This window comes from Arvicola amphibius, chromosome 13 (assembly GCF_903992535.2).
Source record: "Arvicola amphibius chromosome 13, mArvAmp1.2, whole genome shotgun sequence".
NCBI lineage: Eukaryota > Metazoa > Chordata > Mammalia > Rodentia > Cricetidae > Arvicola > Arvicola amphibius.
In genome coordinates this window covers 5345132-5369275 of record NC_052059.1, presented here as the reverse complement: position 1 = coordinate 5369275, position 24144 = coordinate 5345132, and the positions used below count along the sequence as shown (strand labels likewise).

Below are 24144 nucleotides of genomic sequence, written 5' to 3'. Positions count from 1 at the left end.
TCTGCCAACGGCACCAGCTAGGCTGCCCTGGTAAAATGTTTTCATCCACGCTTAATGTGAAACTTTCCAAAAGGTGCACAGCAAAAAGGAGCAGTGTTACTGAAACTAGAGAAGAGTGGCCGGGGACGTGGCTCAGTGGTAATTTCTTACCTGTCATGCACAAAACCCTGGTTTTGACTCTATGGTTTTGACTCTTAAATAAAAAGGTCTTCACACACACACACACACACAAGACCCTGGTTTTGAGGCTCAGCACTTGCATACATTGGGTGCACATCCATAATCAGCTGTGGGCAGAGGCAGAAGGATTAGGAATTCAAGATTATCCTAGGCTGCACTGCAAGTTTGAAGCCAGTTTGGGCTACAGGAGACCCTGTCTCAAGAAGGAAAAAAAATGATGACAAGGATTATAAAATATATAATTCTCAGATTCAAGTTTCTTCCCTTGAACCACGTTATTTCAGAATCCAATAAAAACTTAAAAACTTAGCAATTCTCATATGCAAGTAAGATGCCAGTCACATTCTGGTGGATGTTCCAATCAATGGTCTGGTCTGGAGACGTAGCTCAGGGGTAGCCGAGCACACATGGGACCCCAGCTCCATCCCTGGCACCTACAAAAAAAGTTAAAGAAAAAACCCTATTGATGTTCAAAAGAGAAAATATTTTGACTGTCTTTTTACTTAATAAACTTAAATTAGAAATTTCATAAACACTAACCATAAATGTGATTATAGGAAAACGTGCTACAGCTAGGAGCCATAAAGCATTATTTATAGATACAAAATATAGAAATCATTTTTTAAAATGTCAGCTCATCTTTGGGCTTGAGAAATTCCAAACATTCAATCAGGGAGGCAACACCTATCTCCAGTTAAATTCCAGCCTATGTTCTAAGAGGATGAAATCAGAACATGAAACGATCTGCTTAAACATCAGCCATATGATTTCTCAGACATAATTTAATATAAAAATTTTTAAGTAAAAAAGGTTTTATTAATATTTAAAGGATGTATCAAATTTAAAAGGGAATATTACACAGTCCCTAGCTGGGCCACCAGTAGCGTTGCTAAAGGAAGGGTATTCTCAGCACCACTGGTAGAGAGAGGAATCCAGGTAAAGGTCTCTCTCAGGTTACTGACTTGCAAGCCAGGATCCTCCACGGTGGGCCTGTCTCATATTGACACTAGAGGTTTCTGTCAAGCATTTGACATTGGAGAAGACTGGATCCCACAACCCTACAGGCTGAACTCAATAGCTTGGGTGCAGTTACTTCCTGCCCTCTCACGGAAGGGTGGAAATCACACTGGGCAGAAGAAAAGTGTTAAGTCAAACACCAGAAAAGCCAGGAGCTCCAGGGAGAAGCCGGGAACATGTCCGCATGTGCCTACCTCACAGCCACTACAGGCAATGTGTTGTTATTGCCAAGACCTGTTCATGCAGGACTCCACCCAAGCAGGCCGTCTACACTGGAGACTCTCACAAGTGGAGACTCTCACTCAGAACACGGGTTTCTCTGACACCGGCTGATTCCCCCAGGCTCAACTGATGCTTCTTCCGGGAGAGTCTTTTTCCTTTCCAGAGACTGTGAGCACCATTAACTGCTTAGAGTAAGAAGTCTCACTGTTTCCTGTGTTCATATAGATATCACATTCTTAAAATAATAAGAGAAAATGAAACCCATACTTGCAGTGAGCAGTTTAGGGTTCTATGTAGCATAACCTATATTTTTAAGAAGGAAATAGCAAAGGCATAAATCACAAGACATAGAAAAACCAAGTATGATGCTTATATCCAGTATTTACGAGTCTGAGACAGAAGGATCACCAGTTAGGGTCCAGCCCACGCTACAGAGAGTTCCAACCACTCTGGACTCTATCAAGAGAATTTGTCTCAAAATAACAACAGAATACAAGTAGAGAGAAATGAATCTGTGGAGGTTACAGGCCCTGCACTGTTGGGGTGTTTCCAAGCAGCCCCCCCCCCCCCAACACACACTCAGTAGAGGGAAAAGACTTCAATGTGAAGGGGTCCTTCTGGCAAAGTCCTGCCAGGGTCGCCAGTTTCCATCCAGAACATTCCACAAAACATGACGTGGACAATGGGAACAGAGACACAAATATATGTTCTCTTAATATAAATCATTCTAGGGACTGTCCCAGGCCAATGTGCAGAAGAGTTCACAAGACAAAGGTCTTTGATCTTTGTGGCTTTACCATGTATGTTTTTAAAATTTCTGGAATGCACCCAGGGAGGCAAACTGCTTGACAAAGACACTATAAATATCCGAATAAATAAATACATGCAAACATCTGGAACCCTGATTAAGCACCAAAGTTTTATTACTTGTGAAGGAGGAGGAGTGGGGGGGCACCAAAGAGCATTTTTATTTAAGAAAAATGTCCCGTGCTTTCCGTAAGATAAAGTCCTTGTGATAGAAGAAAGCCTGTAGGGAGGTAGTCCTGGGGAAGACCAGGCACCAGGGCTCTGCGCTGTGTCCCACAGAGATGCCACTGAAACTCTGTAAGACTTCATGCAGATTCGCTTTTAAACAACCGAAGGTAGAAAAATATCTATGAAGAATTAGCCATTATTTATAACAAAAATAAACACAGGTGATATATTCATTTGTAGCAGTTTCAAGTTAACTATTCATGCGTCTAGATCTCACTTCGCCCAGTAGGAAATCATCTGGGGGGCTGAAGAGCTGGTCGTGAGGTACTCCGCACACAGAGAGGAGGGGTTGTCCTCAGTGTTACCAGTCCCATTAAATTAAACAAGTCGGGAGGCACAGAAAACGTGGTTAAATATGAACTAGTTTTCCACATCATTACAAAATTGTGATAACTTCCTGGTCAGGATAAGTAAATAAAAATCTCAGATGAGGCCCTTCTAGTTCATTAAGGATTCCCCCCGTAAAATGGAGATTAGACATAGTACAGAACGGTCCAGTCAGTAGGCATCTTACCACACAGAAGGATTCCTATTTCCCCAGAGGACAGAGCACCATCCTCCCCTATTCCAGACTCAGCCTCAGGCCAAACCACTGGCTCACACCTCAGCTTTACCAACGGACCCTTCCTCACCACAATGGCCTGCTTCTCAAATCTGCTAAAGCCCCTTGTATGCCCTCCTGGAGTCCTGGCCCTCCACAAGTGCCGTGTTATGGTCCTAGACCATATGGTCTCATGTCTGTTTTCCCCATTAGGCGTCAAGGTACATGAGAACAAAGGACACAAAGTCTTGAAGACTTCTGGGCCTAGCTTGAGACATGGTGTCTGGACTGGATTCAACACCATGGATGAAGTATCTCCACACATGGATGAAGAGTAAGGGGACACACATAGAAATCAGCCCTCTGCAGGGTGTGGGGTTTGTCTTTCAGAGAATGGAGGCCATCGTTGTGTCTGGCTTGGAGAAGGGATGAAGAGGTCACCAAATCTGGATGTCAATAACGGTGGGAAAACAAATAAATCCGCCAGTGGTCAAGTTCAAAACAAGAGAGTGTTCAACTTGTTCCCGGGGCAGCTGCAACCCAGAAACTTGGCCCTGATACAAAAGCATGGGGGTAAGCCATGTGGGGGAGCAGATGAAAATACCGCCCCCCCCGCACTTCCACAGCCCATGCCCAAATGGGGGCTGCGAGTGCTCAGAAAAGACACGCACATTTATATGGTTCTGTTTTGCCTCACCTCAAGGAGGGCAGGATTAAAATGCAACAAATGGAAGAATTCGTCTTGCTCTTCCTTCTGCGTTCCTTCTTGCAGCTTCGAGATATTTAACCATCCAGTGTCACATCCGACTGCTCAGTCTCACTCAACACCCCCTCAGTACGGAGGCACCCTAAATCAGTAGGTGTTCTCCAAGAGAATGAAACCAAAACCAAACCTAGAGCTGAATATTTTGAGCTAATCACGTCTACACCGTAAGTGCCGCCACCAATTGCTGTGAAGCCAGCCTGAAGCCAGCAACTGCCACAAAGGGAAACTCACTGATCCCATGCCTGACCTCCCCAGCTCCTGCTCTCGCCCCCGATCTGTTCTACAACCCACACCTAAGGGGGGTCCTTGACTAATCCCATGCCCAAGTCCCTACTCTTGGGACCATTTCAATTCCTTAGCCTCTGCTTCTCTGGGGGAGTCCTCTCCCATCACTGACGTCAGACACAGAAAAACATATCTCAGCATCCCTACTCGGTATGAACCCACCATTTCAGGGCACCTGGTACACTGGGAGGGCTCTCTGCTCACACAACTGTGATAAGGGAAAGGACCCCAAGTGACTCAGCTTCCTCTAGGGCTTGGGAAGAGAAAGTGCTTGCAGCGCAGAGCACATGTGAAGACCTGAGGCGGAAGCCAGCGCGCCTGCAAATGTGCTCAGTGTGGCGGAGTGCCCATCATCCCAGAAGCAGGATCCCTGGGTCTCGCTGGTCATGGAACTGTCTCAGAAATGAAGGTGCAAACAACCGAGAAGCCAGTCAAGGCTGACCTCCATCTATTCATGCACACGTGTGCACACGTATCTTCCCAGCCACCCTTCAGTCACAGAAAGTGTCCCCTTGCACAAGCAAACACAATGACTTCCCAAGTTCTTCATTAACTCAGGTTAATGAGACTGTTCCTGAGCATTAGCCCTGAGGATCAATTATGCATTCACTGTGACGAGCTAGAAGTCACCCATACCATAATCGTCCTTGGAAACACGCTCTCCCCCAACAGAATCTGCGAGCTAAGGAGAGAGCAGAAATCCCTGTGTAACGAGAAAGGGGTTTGACTGTGAAGCTGTTTGGATGAAAAAACATAAATTTTTTTTTTTGTTAATCAGAAATTCTCCACATGCAGAATGTGGGCATGTGCCTGCTGTTAGGGTAAAACCCCGCTGACATGTCTGCAAGAATCTTCCGGCCTCATATTTGTAGATTTCCATGGCTAATTTTTTTCATACTTGTCCTTACCCCTTTCCCTCCAAATCCATATTCCGCCCGACATTTCCCATCACCCACAGGTTATGTCTGCTATTTGTAACCCACAGGAACAAATTCTTCCCCTAAGAGCCGTACCGCACGAGCTTTGCATGCCTATTAGGGGGGAAGTCAGGCTGCGGCAGGACATCAAAAGTCCTTTGAGACCCCATGACCTTAGCTGTGTTCTCTACTGGCATCAAACTTGGTTGCATTAAATAATACCAGTGTAGGCACCTCAGAATGAAATAAACTCATGATCAGGATTCAATCTCTCGGGCTGTCTGGACTCCATTCCTTTCCCTCAGATGATGAAAGATCCCTGTGGCTCATATCTGAAGGCTCCCTTAAAAACTGAATGGCCCTATCTTGTGGGCAATTGGAAATTCTTATGTTTGTCATCAGGAAGGGTGTAAAGAGAGTTTTAATTCGCCAAGACATGCCAACCAGGAGGCCCAAAGGTGGCAAGCCAGCTAGCATCAGGCTGTACAGGTTGACAGCAGCCAACGCCATAAGGCAGGGCTTAGCCACGTAGCTCAGTCTGTAGAGTCGAGTAAGGACGGTGTGTTTGCTACCAGCACCACTAAACCAAGTGAGGGGGCATGTGACTGTCGCGCCAGCACTGGGGGGATGGAGACAAGAATCAGGAGTCCAAGGCCATCCTAGGCTAGAGAGCTTGATGCCCACAAACAAAAATGAGCAAGAGAAACAAAACACGTTCTCAGAAACGGAATCAAGACTGTAGCGAGAAGAGCAGTCTAGCACTGTGTCTCCCTGTTCAGATCAGAACACATAATTCTGTATTTCTTGGCCTCTTCAGGGCAATGCAGTTTCCAGCTGAGCCCCGCCTTTCTACGGCCTTTCATTCAGATGCATGACCACTTCTATTTGCTTTCGGTTGTGATAAAGCTTTCTGACCAAAGCAACTTGAGGAGGAAAGGATTCATTTCACCTTAAACTTCCAGGTCACAATCCCTCACTGAGGGAAGTCGGGCCAGAAACTCCACTCCAGGCAAGAACCAGGGAGGAGAGCCACTTTCTCGCTTGCTGATCCCTCATTGCTCCCTGCTAGCTTCTGTATACAGCCTAGATCCATCCATCTAGGGAGGGCGCCACCCACAGTGGGCTGGGCCCTCCCGCATTTACCATCGATCAAGGCAGCTTCTCACAGACAGTAGGCCAATCTGATTGAGGTAAGGCTTCAGCTGGGCCTCCTCCCTCCCAGGGGGCTCCAGGTTGTGTCAAATGACAACAAAAGCTAGTCTGGACAGTCACCTGTGTGTCTGTCCATTGTGTGTCCTCAGACTTATTAAAGAAAACAAAATGGTTCACAGGGCCAAAGACTTCTGAGGATGGATTGGTGTTGTCTGGAGAGCTCATGTGACCTTTAGGAAGCACAGCCTTGATGGAGGAAGTCCATCACCAGGGGCGGGCTTTAAGAGGTGTCACCTTGTCCTGCTGCCTGCTCCTGCCACCACGCCAAGCTTCCCACCCCATAATGTCAAGGCATTTATCATAGCAACAGAAAGGGTCACTACCACACCATTAAGATGGGGTCACTAGCACACCATCAAGACAGCAAGGAAACCGGAAATGGGGTCACTACCACAGCATCAAGACCTCAAGGAAACTGGAAACAGGGTCACCACCACACCATCAAGACCTTAAGGAAACTGAAAATGGGTTTTCTAAAAGCAAAAAAGCTAATAATATAATTAAGTCATTTATCTAAGATTTACAAAATAAGAAAATATAAAATAGGTATAATTAGGTGTGTATCCCAATATTTATACTGTTTATGAAACCTCTGGGACAAAAAAAAAAGATTAAATTATCTTATTATGAACATGGGCTTTCTGAGTACATTGCTGTCCGGTAACTGTCCCAAACATGGTACCTTTCCATAGCACAGAGCAGTGAGAACACAGTACTGGTCCTCATCCGTTGGCAACCCATGGTCTGAAAACACTAAATGGAACATTCCAGAAGCAAATAATCCAAAATATTTAAATGCCTTTAATTATAGTTATATATCACTCCATTTCATTATTAGCTATTGTTGCTCATCTCTCTAGACGCATAATTCATGAATTTAAACTTCACTGTAAACATAAAAAGGGGGAGGTCAATGAAATACATAATGAGATAATTTGTTCTTTTTGAGTAAAAGACAAAGAGCTGGCACACTGAACTCTGCCCAAAGCCTAAAACAAAGGGGCGGAATCTGTGGGATTCTCCTCTGGCCCTGCACACCTTCCGCTCTAGGCTGCCATCACCAAGAGTGCCAGTGCTGGCCAAGTCTGCCGTCAGAACATCCGCACACAAGTGGCCCATGTCCAGAGAAGAGATGGAGTTCCTACAATGAATAAGAGCACTTGACCTCAGTCTTCCAATGAGGACCTTCTGAGCTCTTCCTTCTGGCCACTTCGATGGCTAAGCTCTCTGACAATCTCGTTCTCTCATTCAAATATCCACTGGCAAGGTGGCTCAGGAGGGGAAGGTGCTTGCCACAAACCTGCCAACCTGAGTTCAGTCTCCCCAGTGCCCACAGTGAAATGGGAAAACCAACTGCTGACCGCTGTCTCTGACCTCCACCTCCCCTGCCTCATACACGCCAACTAAACACACGGGGTAATAATAATAACCTGTGATTAATCCTATTATCATTATACTGCATTCCTAACAGCGATTTAAAGAGCTCTAGATGAATATGTAATTGTGCTTAATTTATCTTTACAGGAATAGTCAAAGATGTTTTAGAATAATTAATATTACTACTTTTAATAAAATTTTAGAATTCTTTCCTTTTCCTTCCCCCAGATCGATCTCTCTCTCTCTCTCTCTCTCTCTCTCTCTCTCTCTCTCTCTCTCTCTCTCTCACACACACACACACACACACACACACACACAGGTTGTTTATATACTGGAGAATGAGCCCGGGAAGCTGTCACCTGTGGCTCAGGAGCAGCAGCCCACCCTCCAGGATATCTCTCTCTCTCCTCTCTCTCCTCTCTCTCTCTCTCTCTCTCTCTCTCTCTCTCTCTCTCTCTCACACACACACACCACACACACACACACACACAGGTTGTTTATATACTGGAGAATGAGCCCGGGAAGCTGTCACCTGTGGCTCAGGAGCAGCAGCCCACCCTCCAGGACGCACCTTTCCTTTCTTCCACTGTTTCAGGAATAATTCACTTTCAAATGTAAATCCTTGTGAACATTGATTAAAAACAAGAAAGCAAACTAGTGGTTAACTAAACAGAATAAAGAAAGCAAGAACTAAAGAAGCTAAAATATTTCTTACTCACTCACACGCTGGGCTTAAGCTAGACGTCAGCAAACATATCGCGTTCTGACACACATCCTGTGGGATTCTACTGGGCATGTGGGGCATCCGGGCCATACAAGTTATGAGATGCTAATATAGTTCTTCTTACCATGATGCCATGAGAAGAAATACTGTACTAAGCATAATTCAATCTTTACCCAAAGAGCTGAAATGCTAGTTTGAACAGGATAATCCACGTCTTAGTGACACACCTTCAGAGCGTGAACACAGTAGGCCGGGGCGGGGCCAGGAGTGAGTGCATGCCAGTCAAGCATAATGACCCGAGTTCAGATTCTCAGCACCCACATGAGCCAGCATGGCGCTGCGGGTCATAGAACTTGGGCATCAGTGGGCTGGCGGGAGAAACAAAATCAAAGATAGGAGGACCTCTGGGGCTTACTGACCAGACTAGGTAGCCAATGCCGTCAAGTTGGTTAGCTTCAGATTTGGTGAAAGACTGTCTCAAAAAAAATAAGATGGGGAGACCCTTAGACCACCACATGTACATACCCACACAAGTCACACCAAGAGGTCCATACGACACATATGCACATGCCCCACACAAATGAATGAAAAGAAAAAAAAGAACATATTGGTGGGGTAGCTTATGCCAAACCCTAGCACACGGGCCCAAGAGGTTAGTAAATGTTGAGTTAAAAATCTCACTCCAACCAAAGATTCATGGAACTCCTGTTCTTTGAACTTTTATTTCAAGCTCTGCATCTTACTTAAACTAACAGGGACCAAAGGGCACTGCAGCCCCACAGGGCAGACTCTCTAGACCCTCAGGGCAGACTCTCCAGAGCAGACCCACAGGGCAGACACTGCAGAGCCTCAGGGCAGACACTCCAGAGCAGACCCACAGGGCAGACTCTCTGGATCCACAGGGCGGGACTCCTCCAGAGCAGACCACAGGGCCAAGCCACTGCAGAGCCTCAGGGCAGACTCTCTGGACCTCAGGGCGGACTCTCTGGACCCTCAGGGCGGACTGGACCCACAGGGCAGACACTGCAGAGCCTCAGGGCAGACTCTCTGGACCTCAGGGCGGACTCTCCAGAACCCTCAGGGCGGACTGGACCCCAGGGCAGACACTGCAGGGCCTCAGGGCAGACTCTCTGGACCCTCAGGGCGGACTCTCTGGACCCTCAGGGCAGACTCTCTGGACCCACAGGGCAGACACTGGAGAGCCTCAGGGCAGACTCTCTGGACCCTCAGGGCAGACTCTCTGGACCCACAGGGCAGACACTGCAGAGCCTCAGGGCAGACTCTCTGGACCCTCAGGGCAGACTCTCTGGACCCTCAGGGCAGACTCTCTGGACCCTCAGGGCGGACTCTCTGGAGCAGAGACCAGAGGGAGTGTTCTCTTTTGTGCTGTCACTTTGTTAAGACGGCAGGTGAAGCCAGATAAACGAAAGTACAAAGCTGCCTTATAAGTTTAGATTGCCAGAGCAAACATATGATGCTGCTACCAAGTGACAGGACACAGGGAAGGAGTCCAAATCTTCCCCACTCTTGGCTGATCCACGGTTTGATAAGACACTGTTCTTAAAGCCAACAGACACCTCCAGTCATACGACTGATCGCTGATCGCGGGGACATCAAAGCGGTAGGGAAGAAATGCTGCAAAACCCTCGGATGTCTTTTCACAAACTGCCTGCTTTGAGAGTTTCTAAGCTTCTTCTTCACTTAATAAACTTCATCCATTATTTCTAAACAAATCCTGCAGTGTGACAGGGTCAACGGAATGTCAGCACAGCACTGGACGGGGATGGCGGAAACTGTGCCACGGCTGACCGGCGACTCCCCTAGTCAGGGGCGAGCGAGAGGCGCCCCACCCTGGCCTACACCCTCCAGCCACTGAGTGTGAACAGTCCCTTCTGCGGGCCTCTCCACCCAGAGTCACCTATCTTGAGATTTCTCAAGGCTATTAGAGCCAGCCAATAATTTATGGCATTTAAATTGTTGGTTTCTTAATGCTAATGGGGAAGTCGATGTAGTAGAAAGTTTTATTTGCCCTGCTTGATTTATTACACCCTTCAGTGTTCTACAAGATAACCCATGGCTTCGAAGAACCAACCAGAAATCTCATTTTCTTCGCGGGCTGCCGTAGCTGTATTTGGCGCAAGAGGAAGTTTTGAAGTATCAAAATGTCCATCTGACAGACACGTAGAAGGATTGCCCAGAATTAACTGGAGTGAACAAACCACAGAACGTCTCTAAAAACATCCCATGAATAATATTTGAAGCCTCAACAATCTAAAACTGCCTCAGGCCAACTTTAAATTTCACTGGTGGAATTTGTCATTTTCACGCTTTTTGCAAAAGGTGAATACATGCGAGTTCTACATTTTGACCCATAATAGTGTTTTTTTAAAAAAAATAAGTTTCCTCCCACTCCAAGGAAGGTATAATCCATCCCTTCTTTGGAATAATTCCAAAGTGACATTGAAATAGAACTTAATTTATAGAATTTCCAACTGCTTCTCCTTAATTACGAATGGACTTCTGTACAGAGCTCCAATCATATCACTTTCAAACAAAAAGTAAACCAGATGTTTGGGGCTTACATGCAAAATTGAGCTCGCATTGTAAAACCAAATTAAATTTAAAATGAACTCTGGAATGAAGCTAAGCCCCATTGAAAACAAAAACAAAAACAAAACACGCAAGGAAACAAAAACACACAATACTGGTTTTGTCTGAGGCTTGTTCGTCCTGGGTGATGCATCTCCACAAAGCCAGGAAAACGCTTGCGGATGCCACACACTCGTTATTTACCAAAGCTAGTGTAATGGTGTGAGTGATAACTGTCTCCCACAAGCACAGACACCTGAACACATGATCCCCAGTTGGTGATGCTGTTCCAGAGGCCTGGGAGGTACAGTCTTCCTGGAGGAAGTACGTCACCGGGGGTGGGCTCCGAGAATTTCCGTCACAAGCTACCTCCAGTTCTCTTTATGTTTCATGCTTGCATTTGAGGATGTGAGCTGCCAGCTTCCTGCTTCTACTACAGTGCCCGCTCTGCTTGCTGGCTGGGATGCTCCTACCCACTCCATGACGGGCGCTCATACCTCTGGACCCATAAGGCGAAACAAACTCACTCCGCATAACAGAAAAGTAACTAAGCCATAGAGTGTATTTCTTTAAGATACGTAAATTAGGAAAACAAAATCCTGAAAATTATCATGTCGTTTAAACAGTTAAAAAAAATTCAATTAATCGATGTTAATTACCTACGTACCAGGCACTGTCTTACACACACACCCACACCCACACATACACGTGAGCATACACACACACACACACACACACGCACACGCACACGCACACGGTTGGTTCTATCATGTCCATGCCACATATAATGCTGGAAGCAGTTAAGCAAGGCCACACAGCCTAGCATGGCTGAGGACTGCAATCTGCAGAAAAGGAGGCAGACTCCAAAGCCAGGCTTCTCTATCACAGTCTACCATGGTTCAAACCCACCATAGGGCAATAAAGGAAGATCACTCACTGTAGTTCCTGCTGAGTGACCTCCACTTGTCCGGTTACATCTAATCTTTCTGTCCTTAAGACCCTGATTAACTGAAGACAATGAAGAAATCACACTGCACTAGTGGATACGGGAGACCTCGACAGGGGCTCACCGAGAAGCACGAGTCATGCTGAGGACAGGCTGCTTCATCAACCCAAGGACCCCTTCGCCGACAGCCAGGCTTCTCTCAAATCGGATGCCAAAATCAAAAGCTACCATGAGAACTAAGGGGAGAAAAGATGAAAGTCCCCCACCCAAAAAGATGAGGGCGCTACCCTTTCCCGCAACAACAAAAGCCTCATCTCTGACCTCATCTCGGCGTTCAGTATTTTAGTAGAGAAAACCCTAGAACAAGACATCCCTGCGAGTTTAGTCGGTTAAATAGCTTTAAACGCTAATAGCTTCTGGAGTACAGAAGAAAAATGGCTGGCAGACAAGCATCGAGGGAGCTGAAGCTTTTCACATAGGGTCTGAAAACTCTCAAATGTGGGAGAGGCCAGAGTGTACTAGCCTGGACTGAGGACTGGGTGGCTCTTGAAGAAACAATTTACCTGACTTTGTGATGAACAGCCGGTGTCTGCACTACACAGACGTTCCTCCAAGCCTCTCAGGCCAGTTATGTCAACGCCCGCTTATTTATCCTTAAAGCCAAGGGAGCAAGACTTTCCAGTACCCCAATATTCACCACAAGGAATCTATTGCTTTTCCTCCCACTAACAGGGCCGCATCAAGACCAGCTCTGAAAAGTGGGTACCAAAGAGAACTCTGTCTGCAGTATAACACGAGAGTGGCTCATATTAACCATATTTGACTTTCATTTTTATAAGGAAAAGGAGATTAGAGAGAAGATATCTATCAGCACGAGATACAGTTTTAAGATGTCAATGTAGGGACTGGAGAGAAGGCTTAGCAGGTAAGAGTACTGGTTGTTCTTCCAGAGGACCCAGGTTCAATTCCCAGCACCCACATAGCTGCTCACCACTGCCTGTAGCCTCAATTCCAAAGGATCCAGCAACCTTACACAGAGATACATGCAGACAAAACACCAATTCAATGCGCATGAAATTAAAAAATTAATTTAAAAAAATGTCAATATGATCTTGTTCTCCAAAAAGAATGAATAAATTTACAGTCCATATACCAATCGCCCAAAAAGTTAATTTCATGATTCTAGGCCACCTTGACTCTAACAAAAGAATTTTTTTCTTTTATTTAAAAATGTTGTATGTATGAGTAGGTGTATTGTCAGCCCGTGTGTAAGTGCACCACAGGTGTGCGGGACCTGCAGAGCTCTGAGTAACCCTGTGGGTGCTGGGAACCAAGCCCAGGGCCTTCCTCTGTAGGAGCTACCAGTGCTCCAACTGCAGACCTGTTGCTCCGCTCCCTTCTTTTTATTTTTAATGATGACATGCAAGAAAGTGATGTCTCCTTGTTCTTCTACTCCTGAGTGCTTAAAAGTAACGAGAGAAAAAAAATTAAACCACGGCTCTGTCTGTGCCACAAAGCACAGACGATCCAGGTGTGTGGAATTAGACTTGTGAGAACGTATACGTCAGAATGAATCACCTGACGCTGAGGTGTCTCGGCGAACCTCGGTGCCTGACAAAAGGCACTGGTGTGCTACTGTTCTCCGGCCCTCAAGTCTCCAGATCAGATTATAGGCTTCGCTGACTGCGAAAAGAACCCAGCTACGGAATCCAAAAACTCCAAACTTCCTCTGAGTCCCCAGAGTCAGGGACAGGGGCTGCAGCCCCAGCAGGGCAGGGCTGCTGGCCTCTAAGGATGTTTCGACAGCAAGCTGCACTGCGCATTACTTTCCAGCAAAGGCAGATCTGCAGGCAGGATCTCCCCAGAATGATGAGAGCGATTGCATAGGAAATGATGTTTGGCTAAAGGTTTCCAAATACCCAGAGCGAGTCTACAGCAGGCTTTCCAGGTGCTCGAGAGGTTGAAACATCTGCCCATGTGACACAAGCTATTAAAATGCAGATGTAAAAAAAAGAAAGGGAAGGCGAAGACTCCCAGAATGGAAAACCTGATTTGGCGAAGGCTTTCTAAACAATCACACATCTTAATAAACTTCCACTCAACATGCACGTTGAAGCTAAGTCTTTCTTCTAGATATTAGTAGGGCTTCTATTTAAAGAAGAGGCTGTTTCCCCCTCAAAGATTAATCCTGGTTTCCAAGAATGAGAACACTCAATGGATTACGGGTGATTGCAAGATACCAATACCAACAGAGAAAATCTTGTTTATTTTCTACCGAGATGTCTAGAAAGCAACCCTGGAGGTCCCTGCCCATTTCCTAGGTTGAGCCATAGCACCGTGACTTCCCTGATGGGTCAGGATGTGTCTGGATGACAGTGAGACTTGGGTCTACTGTAATTCAGCAGTGTGGCCTTAAATACAGAATCGTGTACTTAAGTCTCCCAAGGCCCCCCATTACCTTCCTCCCACTAGTGTGGTTTCGGTATGAAGACAATTTACCCTGGAAGTATCAGGAGAAGAGCTTTTGCACGCTTTATGACATCAAAGCCAGTCATTGGTGGCACTGATGATGAAGATCAGGCCATGTCCAGGAGCAAGTTAGGCGTCTGTGTATCCATCTACAACCCCTAAGATTCCAGTCTGTAACACTCCTATGCAGAATCAGAGACTGCAATGCTCTTTTTTGTTTATGTTTTTTTTAAAAAAACAATCTATTGTCTGTGGTTATTTAAGCATGGAAGTTCTGTAATAACGGGGTTCTAAGACAGACACTAGAAGCTGAACAATAAATTTCTGCAGAGAAGAGAAGCTCCTTTTTTTCACTCTTGCAGGCCAAGGACGAGGGAACTAAAATGAAGTGAGTGGCTTAGCAGTCACAAAGCCAAGTTTCCGCCACCAGGGACAGGTCAACTCCATCCTTCTCAGCTTCCCTTTGCTACAGTTCTAACACAACTGCCGATGTCTTAAAATGGAGACATCGTCTCCTATTTCTCGGGGCACCCAGCTTATCAAACACATCTATGAAAGTAGCAAAATCCCAAGCTATGGGAAGGCCAGAAGTCCTCTTCAATGTACACTGAAGTCTCAAAGACATGTATTAGGTGTTTGACGGTTTCATTGCCTCAGTTGGTAAACCACAAGAGAACCTAGAACCATAGGCCAGGTTCATGAATCACAGAGAACAAATTCTGGTTTTTCTGTCTAGGCCCCTCCCACTCTGTAGACTAGGCCCACAACTGTCAGTTGTTCTTTAGAAAGCAGAACAGGGTTCCATATATCTGCCAACTATAAGACAAAAGGGTGTAATTTTTTTCTAATTATCACTGCGCTCCATTGTTTTGGGCGTACCTTGGGGAGATGCAAATGCCCCAGCGAAGCCTGCCCTTGTTCCCTGAAACCAGCATGCATTAACTCATCAGCTACAGAGTCCCTGATCTTGAGTCCGGGAAATGTGGTAATAAAATAACAAGTAAGTCTGAAAGATGGCAGGGAGCACAAAGCCAAGCCAAGACATGGGTGGTGCATACATAGTTAACTACAAACAAAAACAAAAACAAAAACAGAGTAGCAAGAGCGGCACCCAAACATAACTCCAACTTAGGGAGTCCCAGCTGACTTCCACTTAATACCCAATATTATGCGTCATCTCAGCTAGACTCTCCACAACATCAATACTTATTCATGATGAAGATGGTACAGAATTTTGACTCCGTTTTCCCTTGAAATAATGCACAAAGGCAGAGGCTGAGGTTAAAGATTCTTTGGTGAACTTGTTTGAAGCGTGTCTTACTGCAGAACTAGCACTGGGGGGAAATCTTTCAAGAGACAGCACTGAAAGATTTTGGATCATGCAACCATCTATGCATCCTAGATGGCAATGGCCAAGGATGGCGTGGATACCTCGCTCTAAGTGAGCTGGATTTAAACAGCATGGATTCTGACCCATTGAATGCCTCACAGTGGAGGGCATTAATGTCATAGCCATGGAACTTCTCCACCTTCAGAGAAGACAGACTCACAAGGACAGCCTTATTCTCGGATACTAAATACTATTCGCCATAAAGGGCAACTATCATCTTGACAAGTACGAGAGTAAACTGGATAGAAGCAGACAAAAAAAATGAAATAAAATAAACCAATACTTTATGTGAGATAAAATGTGACTCAATGACGCAAATATTTAGGTTTTTTTTCCAAGTTTGTTCATTGATAAATGAAGAGTGACATTTATAATAAAGAAACAAGGATGAAATATAAATATGCATGTAACATTTAATATATGCCTTAGTGGAAAATAATTAGATATAATTAGGAAAATGTCATCCTTTTAATCTTCTGAAATACAACATGGTCATCATTTTGAAGAAGTTAACAGCTTCTGCAATTCTCAGTTTAAACATTTTCTATTGGACAAACCCATGGAACACAGTGTTCCTCCTCCTCTCTCTCTCTCTCTCCTCTCCTCTCCTCTGCTGTGTCTCTGTGTGTGTGTGTGTGTGTGTGTGTGTGTGTGTGTGTGTGTGCATGTTACTAGACTGTCAGTATTTCCATGTACAATTTATTATAGAGGAGAAAATGAATAAAGAGCATTCTGAACATTCTAACAGATTTAAAACATGCATTAAAACAGCACACTATTTACTAGCTGTAGAAAAGTCCCATAATAATCTCACTTAGAGAGATTACTGGTGAAATAACCAGAGCAATCAAACATATGTAACTATGTAACTATTTAAACTCATAACAAAGGCCTTTATTATGCTATTAGCAGTAAATGGGCAACTCCCATAAAATATCACTTAATATCACCCCTGATAAGAGTTTAAGTACATATAACCATTGTTGTGTGAAAAAACATTATTTTTAATATGTGACAACTTGACAGGATTTAATTGCCACACCTACTTCAAACCATTTAGCTATTTCATTGAGACTAGAAAAAAAATAATATTTATGTGGCTATTGAAGATCACCATGATTAATGCGATCTTTTGTGTAAATCCTTTCGTGCTCACTCACGTTTGTTATTATTAACAAGGAAAAAATGAAAGGGGTAACGTGTGTTTTTGTTTTGCAACAAAGCTTTTCTGACGATGACTAACTTCTTCCTTTGAGCAGAAAAAGCCTCTCCAACTAACTAATGCACATATAAATATATTCTTTACAATGTGCATAAAGCAAGGAGGGAGGGGAGCCCTTGGGCCTTATGCCAGAATTAAAGCCAATCCAGGCAGGACGAGTACATGGGAGCTGTCAGAACGGCTGCTATTCTGTTCTCAGTTCCTTCCAGCTCCTCTGCACTCAAGGAAGAGAAATCACCATCTCTTTTGGCCACAACAGCTCTCACTTGAAAGGAAACACGGCGAGGGATTTGGCACCAATGGGCATCTCACCAATTTTCAGCTGAATATTTATGTTGGTGACGAATGATGACATCGGAGAGCTATTCTAACACGAAGCCTTGCCTTGTAAACCGTCTGAATGATGCTGGTGTCAAAACAACACCTACCATAAATCAGAGGTTTTAAGACCAGTATTTCTTGTTTAAACATGCTACCCGCTCAGCAGAGGCGCTTGTGTGAACAGGCATAGATTAATGTGTGCTAAGCAGAGCCATTTTACCTCCAAAACTTATAGAGCTATAATTTAACAGGCCTATTATTGTCAAGGTAATTTTGACAGTGCTGTATTATACTTGTGAAAATATGCATTTAGCACTAACTCCAGTGGTCACTGGAACTGAATAAACAGACAGGGATCCTGCAATTACATTTCTTCTCTATTGAAGACTTTCTTCTTTTGCTTTTCTGGCGAAGGCAAGGCATGTTGACAATTGCTTTTATAAATGCTCCAGTAAGGTAGCCTTTCTGATGGCACAAAATGCACGCTGTGTGGCTCTCAACTTTCTCTTCATCTCTGCTTGAGTTGTTCAGCAACTTACGCTGGATTCCGAGGACTCCCTCCCTGGACGGGAGAAAGAGCACAACCGTGCAAACCACGGACAGCCCTCCTCCAGCCCTCCGACAGGCACAGCCTGAATTAGAACAGTTAGTATTTGTGAAGTCATAGACAAGCCCAATCTCCCACTCAATCAAGCTGTGAATCTTAATCATTATGTAGTCTCTGGATGTTTTATTAGGATGGATATGAAAGTGCCAATCTTAAAATCTATGGCTATTGGTGATGTTCTCAGTAGCCACTTGCATCAAAAGAGTGTGTGTGTGTGTGTGTGTGTCTATGTGTGATGTGTTATTTAATATATATTTTAAATCAATAGAAGTTAGTGTGCTTCTTTTCCCCCTTTCCTTGCATTTTATTTTTCACATGCTTAATTTTAAAATGGTGACATTTTTACACCATGGAATGCACACACCATCACACACATTACACTGCAGAAAAAGTCTGACGTGACTGAACGCAATGGCCGTCACCCAAGACTAACACTGTCCCTCCCAGGGAAAAGAAGCAAACATGTCAACCTGCACTGGTTGTTCCACTTCTTCCAGGCAAACTGACGAATTAAAGCTAAATAAATATTTCTATGGAGTCTGAAGTTAGTGTAGTCAGTCACTTGCAATGTGACCAAACTAGACAACAGAAGACGGGGCCACTAGCCAGCCACTCTTCTGGTCTCTACGAGCAGAAGGAGAAGCTGGGTGCCTTGATGGAAAAAAATGTCTTTGTAGATTCAGAGGATGTGGAAATTAAACTCAAGACATAGGGATCATCTTTCTCCCTGAAGGAAAGCTGCACTCAGTCAAAACCAACCCTTTAGGAATAAGATATATCCAGCCTGGGGTAAGTCCCTGCCTATTCCAGAGTCTAGTCCAGGATGGGGACAGTCCCTGTCTATTCCAGAGTCTAGTCCAGCCTGGGGACAGTCCCTGTCCTATTCCAGAGTCTAGTCAGCCTGGGGACAGTCCCTGTCTATTTCCAGAGTCTAGTCTCAGCCTGGGGACAGTCCCTGTCTATTCCAGAGTATAGTCCAAGCCTGGGGACAGTCCCCCGGTCTATTCCAGAGTCCTAAGTCCAGCCTGGGACAGTCCCGGTCTATGTTCCAGAGTCTAGGTCCAGACAGGGGGGACGAGTTCCATGCCTATGGGTCGCCAGAGTCTATTTCAGGAAGTGCTGATGTGGGATAAAATATCCACTCTGAAACTATCCTCAACCAGCAGGAAAGATTTATATAAGGGCAGCTTCGATGCTGTTCGGGCATAGGAACTAGGGGTGGGGGGTGGGGGTGGGGGGGCAAGAAGAGCCTTCGAGTTTAATGAGGTATAAAGGCACAGACTAGAAAAGGAAATTCTCCAAGTTCTCCAAGGAAGCTTAACAGCAAAGGCGGGGTTTGCCCTGCAAGCCCTCCTGAGCTCGGGTCCCTGCAATTCTGCAGCTCATGCTGCCCTCTTGTGCCCGATGTTCAGAGTCACCAGGCTCCCTGCATGGAGAATTCCCATGGCTACGTTTGCTAACCCACTCTCAACCCAGAATTTGTGTGACCCTGATTATTAAGATCTTCTTGAACAAAAGTGCTAAGATAGGAGAGAAATTTTGATGAGGAAGAAGGAGACGAAAAGCGAATCAGAAGATGACTATAAACACGATTCAGCTCGCTTTCCAATCAGACGAGGGAAAGAGGAGGAGTGCAGCCAAGATCTGAGGTTCTGTCGCAGACACACAAGCCACCACCAAACTCCCCCACCCCAAGGAGAAGAGGGCAGAAAACAAAGAGGGTTGAGAAGACTGAGGAAAAACTTAAGAGGAGAAGGGAAGTTGGCTCTCGGTCCTCTAAGGTCACAGAGACTATCTTGCTTCAAAATTGATCCTAATTATGAGCTTAAGATTTATCAGATTATGAGTAAATACTCAGGGGCCATTTTATATAATCTCACTGTGACTAACTTTGCATACTCATACATGGATTCTACAGAGAGAATAACTTCACATCTTAGGACTCAGGTGTGAGCTTGGCCATCAGCCATACGGGATGTTGAAGTTAGTCTTGACCATAGTGTCATGGAGAAGAAACCTATCCCTTCAGGTCTGGTCCACTCTCTCCTTCCGATGCCAGTCTGACACTTGGGATGAAGGCATTGTGGCCAGTGTTGCGGACTCCATGGACGGCCTGGGTCTCTGGACAAGTACAGAGGTTACCCAGAAATCAGCGCCAGGGAGAGGCCCAGAGATAACACTCCCAGGAGAGCAAGGCAAACCCATGACAGAAGGAACAAGAAACTTTTAACCTCCAGAATATCATCTCTGGGATTCTAACACAAGGGGCAGCCAGAGTCAGAGAAAGGATGGAAAATTCAGAACTCAGGGACAAGCTGGGTTTGAGACACAGCAGACAGTGGTGACGGGATTCTGCGGGCTCCACCTGAAATTTCTGTACCAATGGACTCCCGTGTCTAGCTTACTGGATACTATAAGCTGGCAAAAATTCATAACCATTGTAGAATGTGCAAAATATTGTTCAAATGATAACTGACACCTTAAAAAGTATTTTAATTTTCTTTTTAAGCACTCCACAAAATAGGTAAATAACTGGTATTAACGTTTGGGGCAAGCAAGGTCTACCTTGTGGGGTTTATTTGGGCTCTGTTTCCCTTGAAGGAAGAAAGTCCTGCTAATAGACACAGCAGGGAGAAGCAAAATGAACGCCTCTGACTTGATGTAAGATTAGTTACCCAAGATTTAGACTGGGCCCTACGCCTGTCAATAAATAACAGCAGGACCAGGAAAAGCCTATGGGTCTCGACCATGAGCATGAAGAGCCTGGTGAGCAGGAGCGGGAGGACAGACGGACAGCGGAGCACAACTTTCTAGGCGTTCCAGGTCTGTGCAGCTCTCCAGTTAACTAGTGGAGCAGCCGTGATGCTCACAGCACCAAACCCTATGGCTACCTCTGAGCGCAGCTCTGGCCAGACCACATGTGGCATCTGGGGTTCATTACTCTTTGGGCTCCACCTCGTGCCCAGTCTAGATAGCATCTGTGGGATTAATGCACACGTGGTACCTTTCAGTCTGGTCTTATGTAATCCTCATGACAATCATGTAAAGCAGAAAGGGTCAGAATTGGTATTTTTGACCCCACAGGTAAGAACACTGATCCCCTGGGCCACCGCCCCCTGCCCCTCACAGTCTCTCTCTGGGAACTGATGGGAGAGAGCTGGGCACCATTCAAGCTCTGAACGCCATTCACTGGCTTAAATCCCAGTTTCTATAGGACGGGTACGGATATTGTTGCATTTCACGCGTGAGCATCATCCCAGCTGTAGCCCATGATTCTCGGTATCAAGACGGACGCTGGCGCTATGGCCCACGCTTTTAACCAACACATCTAACTCTGGAAATTATTTGTCTGATACTATCTGAATACTTTGCTCTAGGTCCAGCAGCCATTTAACGCCCAGTGGGTCCTCTATGCTCCCCCAGGCCACGCTCCTCCACAATGGGTCCCATTAATTATCACCTGCCCCAGGTCTCACCACTGACCCCAGATGACCAGGTTCTTTGGTGACAGCTAACGCTTCCTAGCAATTCGGCCGGAGGAGGCACCTGCAGAAGCAGAGTAGGTCAGAGGATCAATTGTGTGGGATCTCCATCCATTCATGGGAAGTCACTGAGAATGGGGATCTCTTTAGCACGAAGGCCCTGTCATACAACCAGAGCCCAGAGAGTTAAGAGAGTCACTGGTGGCAAAACAACAAACGGCAAAGAAGGAAAGTGGCTTTCTGTTGCTGGCTTTAAAAATAGAGCTAAATAGGGATGGAATCCCAGCACATGTGAGGAAGAGGCAAGAGAGCTATCACCAATTCAGGGTTAGCCTGGTCTACATAGTGACTCCCAATCTAGCCAGGGCTACAATAGCAAGATACTATCTCACAATACTAAATAAATAATATATCTATATTATATAATAAAAGTGAGATAAAAACACAGAGTTAAAAAATTTTACTGGGAGTGATCACATTTAGATATGTCTTTAATACCAGTCAGATCAACCTCTGAGTCACACTGTCAGACTTTAAGAAACAAAGGATGCTCCCAAGAAAGAACGACGCACACAGCCCTGCTCAGTCTCCTGCTCAGAGAGGGTTCCTCCTAACGAGACCCTTCCTGAAGGTGGTACAGGCCAACGTTGTGTGAACACAGTAGGTGTCTTAGCCACTCTGCAAATACATCCTACCCGCAGGCAAGGTAAGCAGTGAGCCCCGTGAGCCACGTGACAGTGGGGGTTCACAACTCACTCTGTAAACTGAACGTTGATGTGTGGCTGCACACCTAGACACATCGAGATAACTCTACACAACTGACACTGAGATTTTCTACCGTGGGAGGGAACTATCGGGGTGGCTTACGGTAGACAAGGAATTAACATGCAGGGATTCTTCTCTCAGCATCGCTCCCTTTTCAAAGACCGAAACATCCTCAGATTGTCAATGCATCAACAAGACATTTACTGGGGAACTTGCATCTGACTTACCTATTGGATTCCTATCGAAGAACAAGATCGGAGCTTTCAGGATGGACTCAAACATCCTGTTGTGCAAAGTCTGGGAAGCCTTCACAAGAACGTAGAAGACCAGTAGGGATCTTGCGATGCCAAAAAGGACTGTAATGGCAGTTAAGCCTGAAATAAAGAAAAGTCAGAGAAAACGGGGTCTTTACATTGCTCCACTGATGCTACAGCATGCTGGATAGGCTATGCAGATGTCACTTTTTTTTTTTTTAATCACATAAACATCTAGGTTCTGCCTAAGTATAAAGTATTTAAAATTTAAATTTTTTTCTCAATAAATGGAAAATATATATGTTGGGTGAATAAAGTATAGAGAGCAGGCTTTCATAAATACATTGTATGTTCTCATAAAAACTCAGGGGAAGGATAATCATTGGAAAGCTGTCCTTCCTGTCTCCATATCCAGTGAGTATTTACAAGACCCATAACCTAACACTGTAGTGGGTTTCGATACCAACTCGTAATACTAACGGGGAAGAAATTCACCTTTTCCCTGTAGTGAATGCCCACGTAGCTTTAAGGAATTTGAAAATACCACGTTAAGTGGCACATGGAAAAACTTAAATAGTTGAATCGTGAGAAAATATAAATCAGTGTTAAGATAGTTAAATAAGCACTAATCACTATGTGTCTCATATAAACGTCACACATTTTGAATGAGCACCATATGAACTCTTATGTTTAATTAAGACACGTTCAGATAACCAACCGCTCAGCACAGAGATCGGTGGGCTGAGCTGTGTGCTGCTGGGGACGGAAGATCTTTACACGAGGCGAGCATTCTTCCTCTGAACCACAGCCCTAACCTCTGTTCTCCTGGTACCTATTAGCTTTCGCTCACACTGCTGCCCAGTACGGGGAGAACTGATGGGGTAAACAGTTTGCCATGTAACAACCTGTGTTTTTTATCTGACCTCTGAAGCTGTTTAGTTCTAAAACTCTACACACTTGAACGGATAATGGACCAGGGGTTGGGATGGTAGCCAGTCAATGCATTAAGTCAGTACCGAATCCTGGGGAGTGGAGCTCTATCAGAGATAATGCATCCTATCCGAGGAAAGCTGGGATGAGAGCTTCCGGTGGGAATGTCAGAAGTTCTAGATGGAGATTTTTTTTTTTTTTTTGAAGTATGTAATCTACACATATTCCGGGGCAGGCTTGTGAAAACAGCGTGTGGTAATGAGAGGACTCTGGCCAACCAAATGTTAAGGATACCATCATTGATCTCATGGTAGGAAAGTGAAGGAGCCCTCATTCCTAGACGCTAGGCTGCTCTTTGCTTAGCTTCCTCCTCCAGTAATTAGTGAGGCCCCAGAGATGAGCGGTGTGCTGACGGGAACTCTGCACACCTGCAAGGGGATAATGCTTTTATTTGGGGGCCTTGCTGTCAGAGGATTCCATCCAAGTTCAATAAAGGACTGGGCTTACTTATGCAGACAGAACTGGAGCAATCCATAGCACACGGTGCGGATCCGTTTCTAATCCCCTGCCCATCCATATAATGATAGAAGAGTTAGCTAAAGCAACCTATTAGAATAGACAATAGCCACATAGTTCCAGTGGATGGTTTTCTGAACGCTCAATCCTAGTTTAACTTTCAAAATCCAGTATAGAGCAAATTAAGAGTCTTCATTCAACCTCTTCTGGTAGATTTCAAAAAAAAAAAATATTCTAATTAATTCACAGACTAAATGCAGCTGAGTCTCCTAATCTGTTAAGACGCTACTGAATTACTCTTAGGAGCTCTGCTAGCTCACACAGGCTCATTGTAAGCACCTCAGGCTCCCAGATAACAGACCCAATGGCTAAACTTT

The 24144-nt window shown here is 45.1% G+C and overlaps 1 protein-coding gene across 2 annotated transcripts in view; it reads right to left on the bottom strand.

Moving 5' to 3' along the window:
* Abcc4 (ATP binding cassette subfamily C member 4) overlaps positions 1–24144 on the bottom strand; it is a 210971-nt gene that overhangs the window by 82490 nt on the left and 104337 nt on the right. For both annotated transcript variants that reach the window (XM_038310408.1, XM_038310409.1), the window contains one exon: positions 22295–22441. In XM_038310408.1, coding sequence (XP_038166336.1) covers positions 22295–22441 — 147 coding nt within the window. The remainder of the gene's footprint in view (positions 1–22294; positions 22442–24144) is intronic.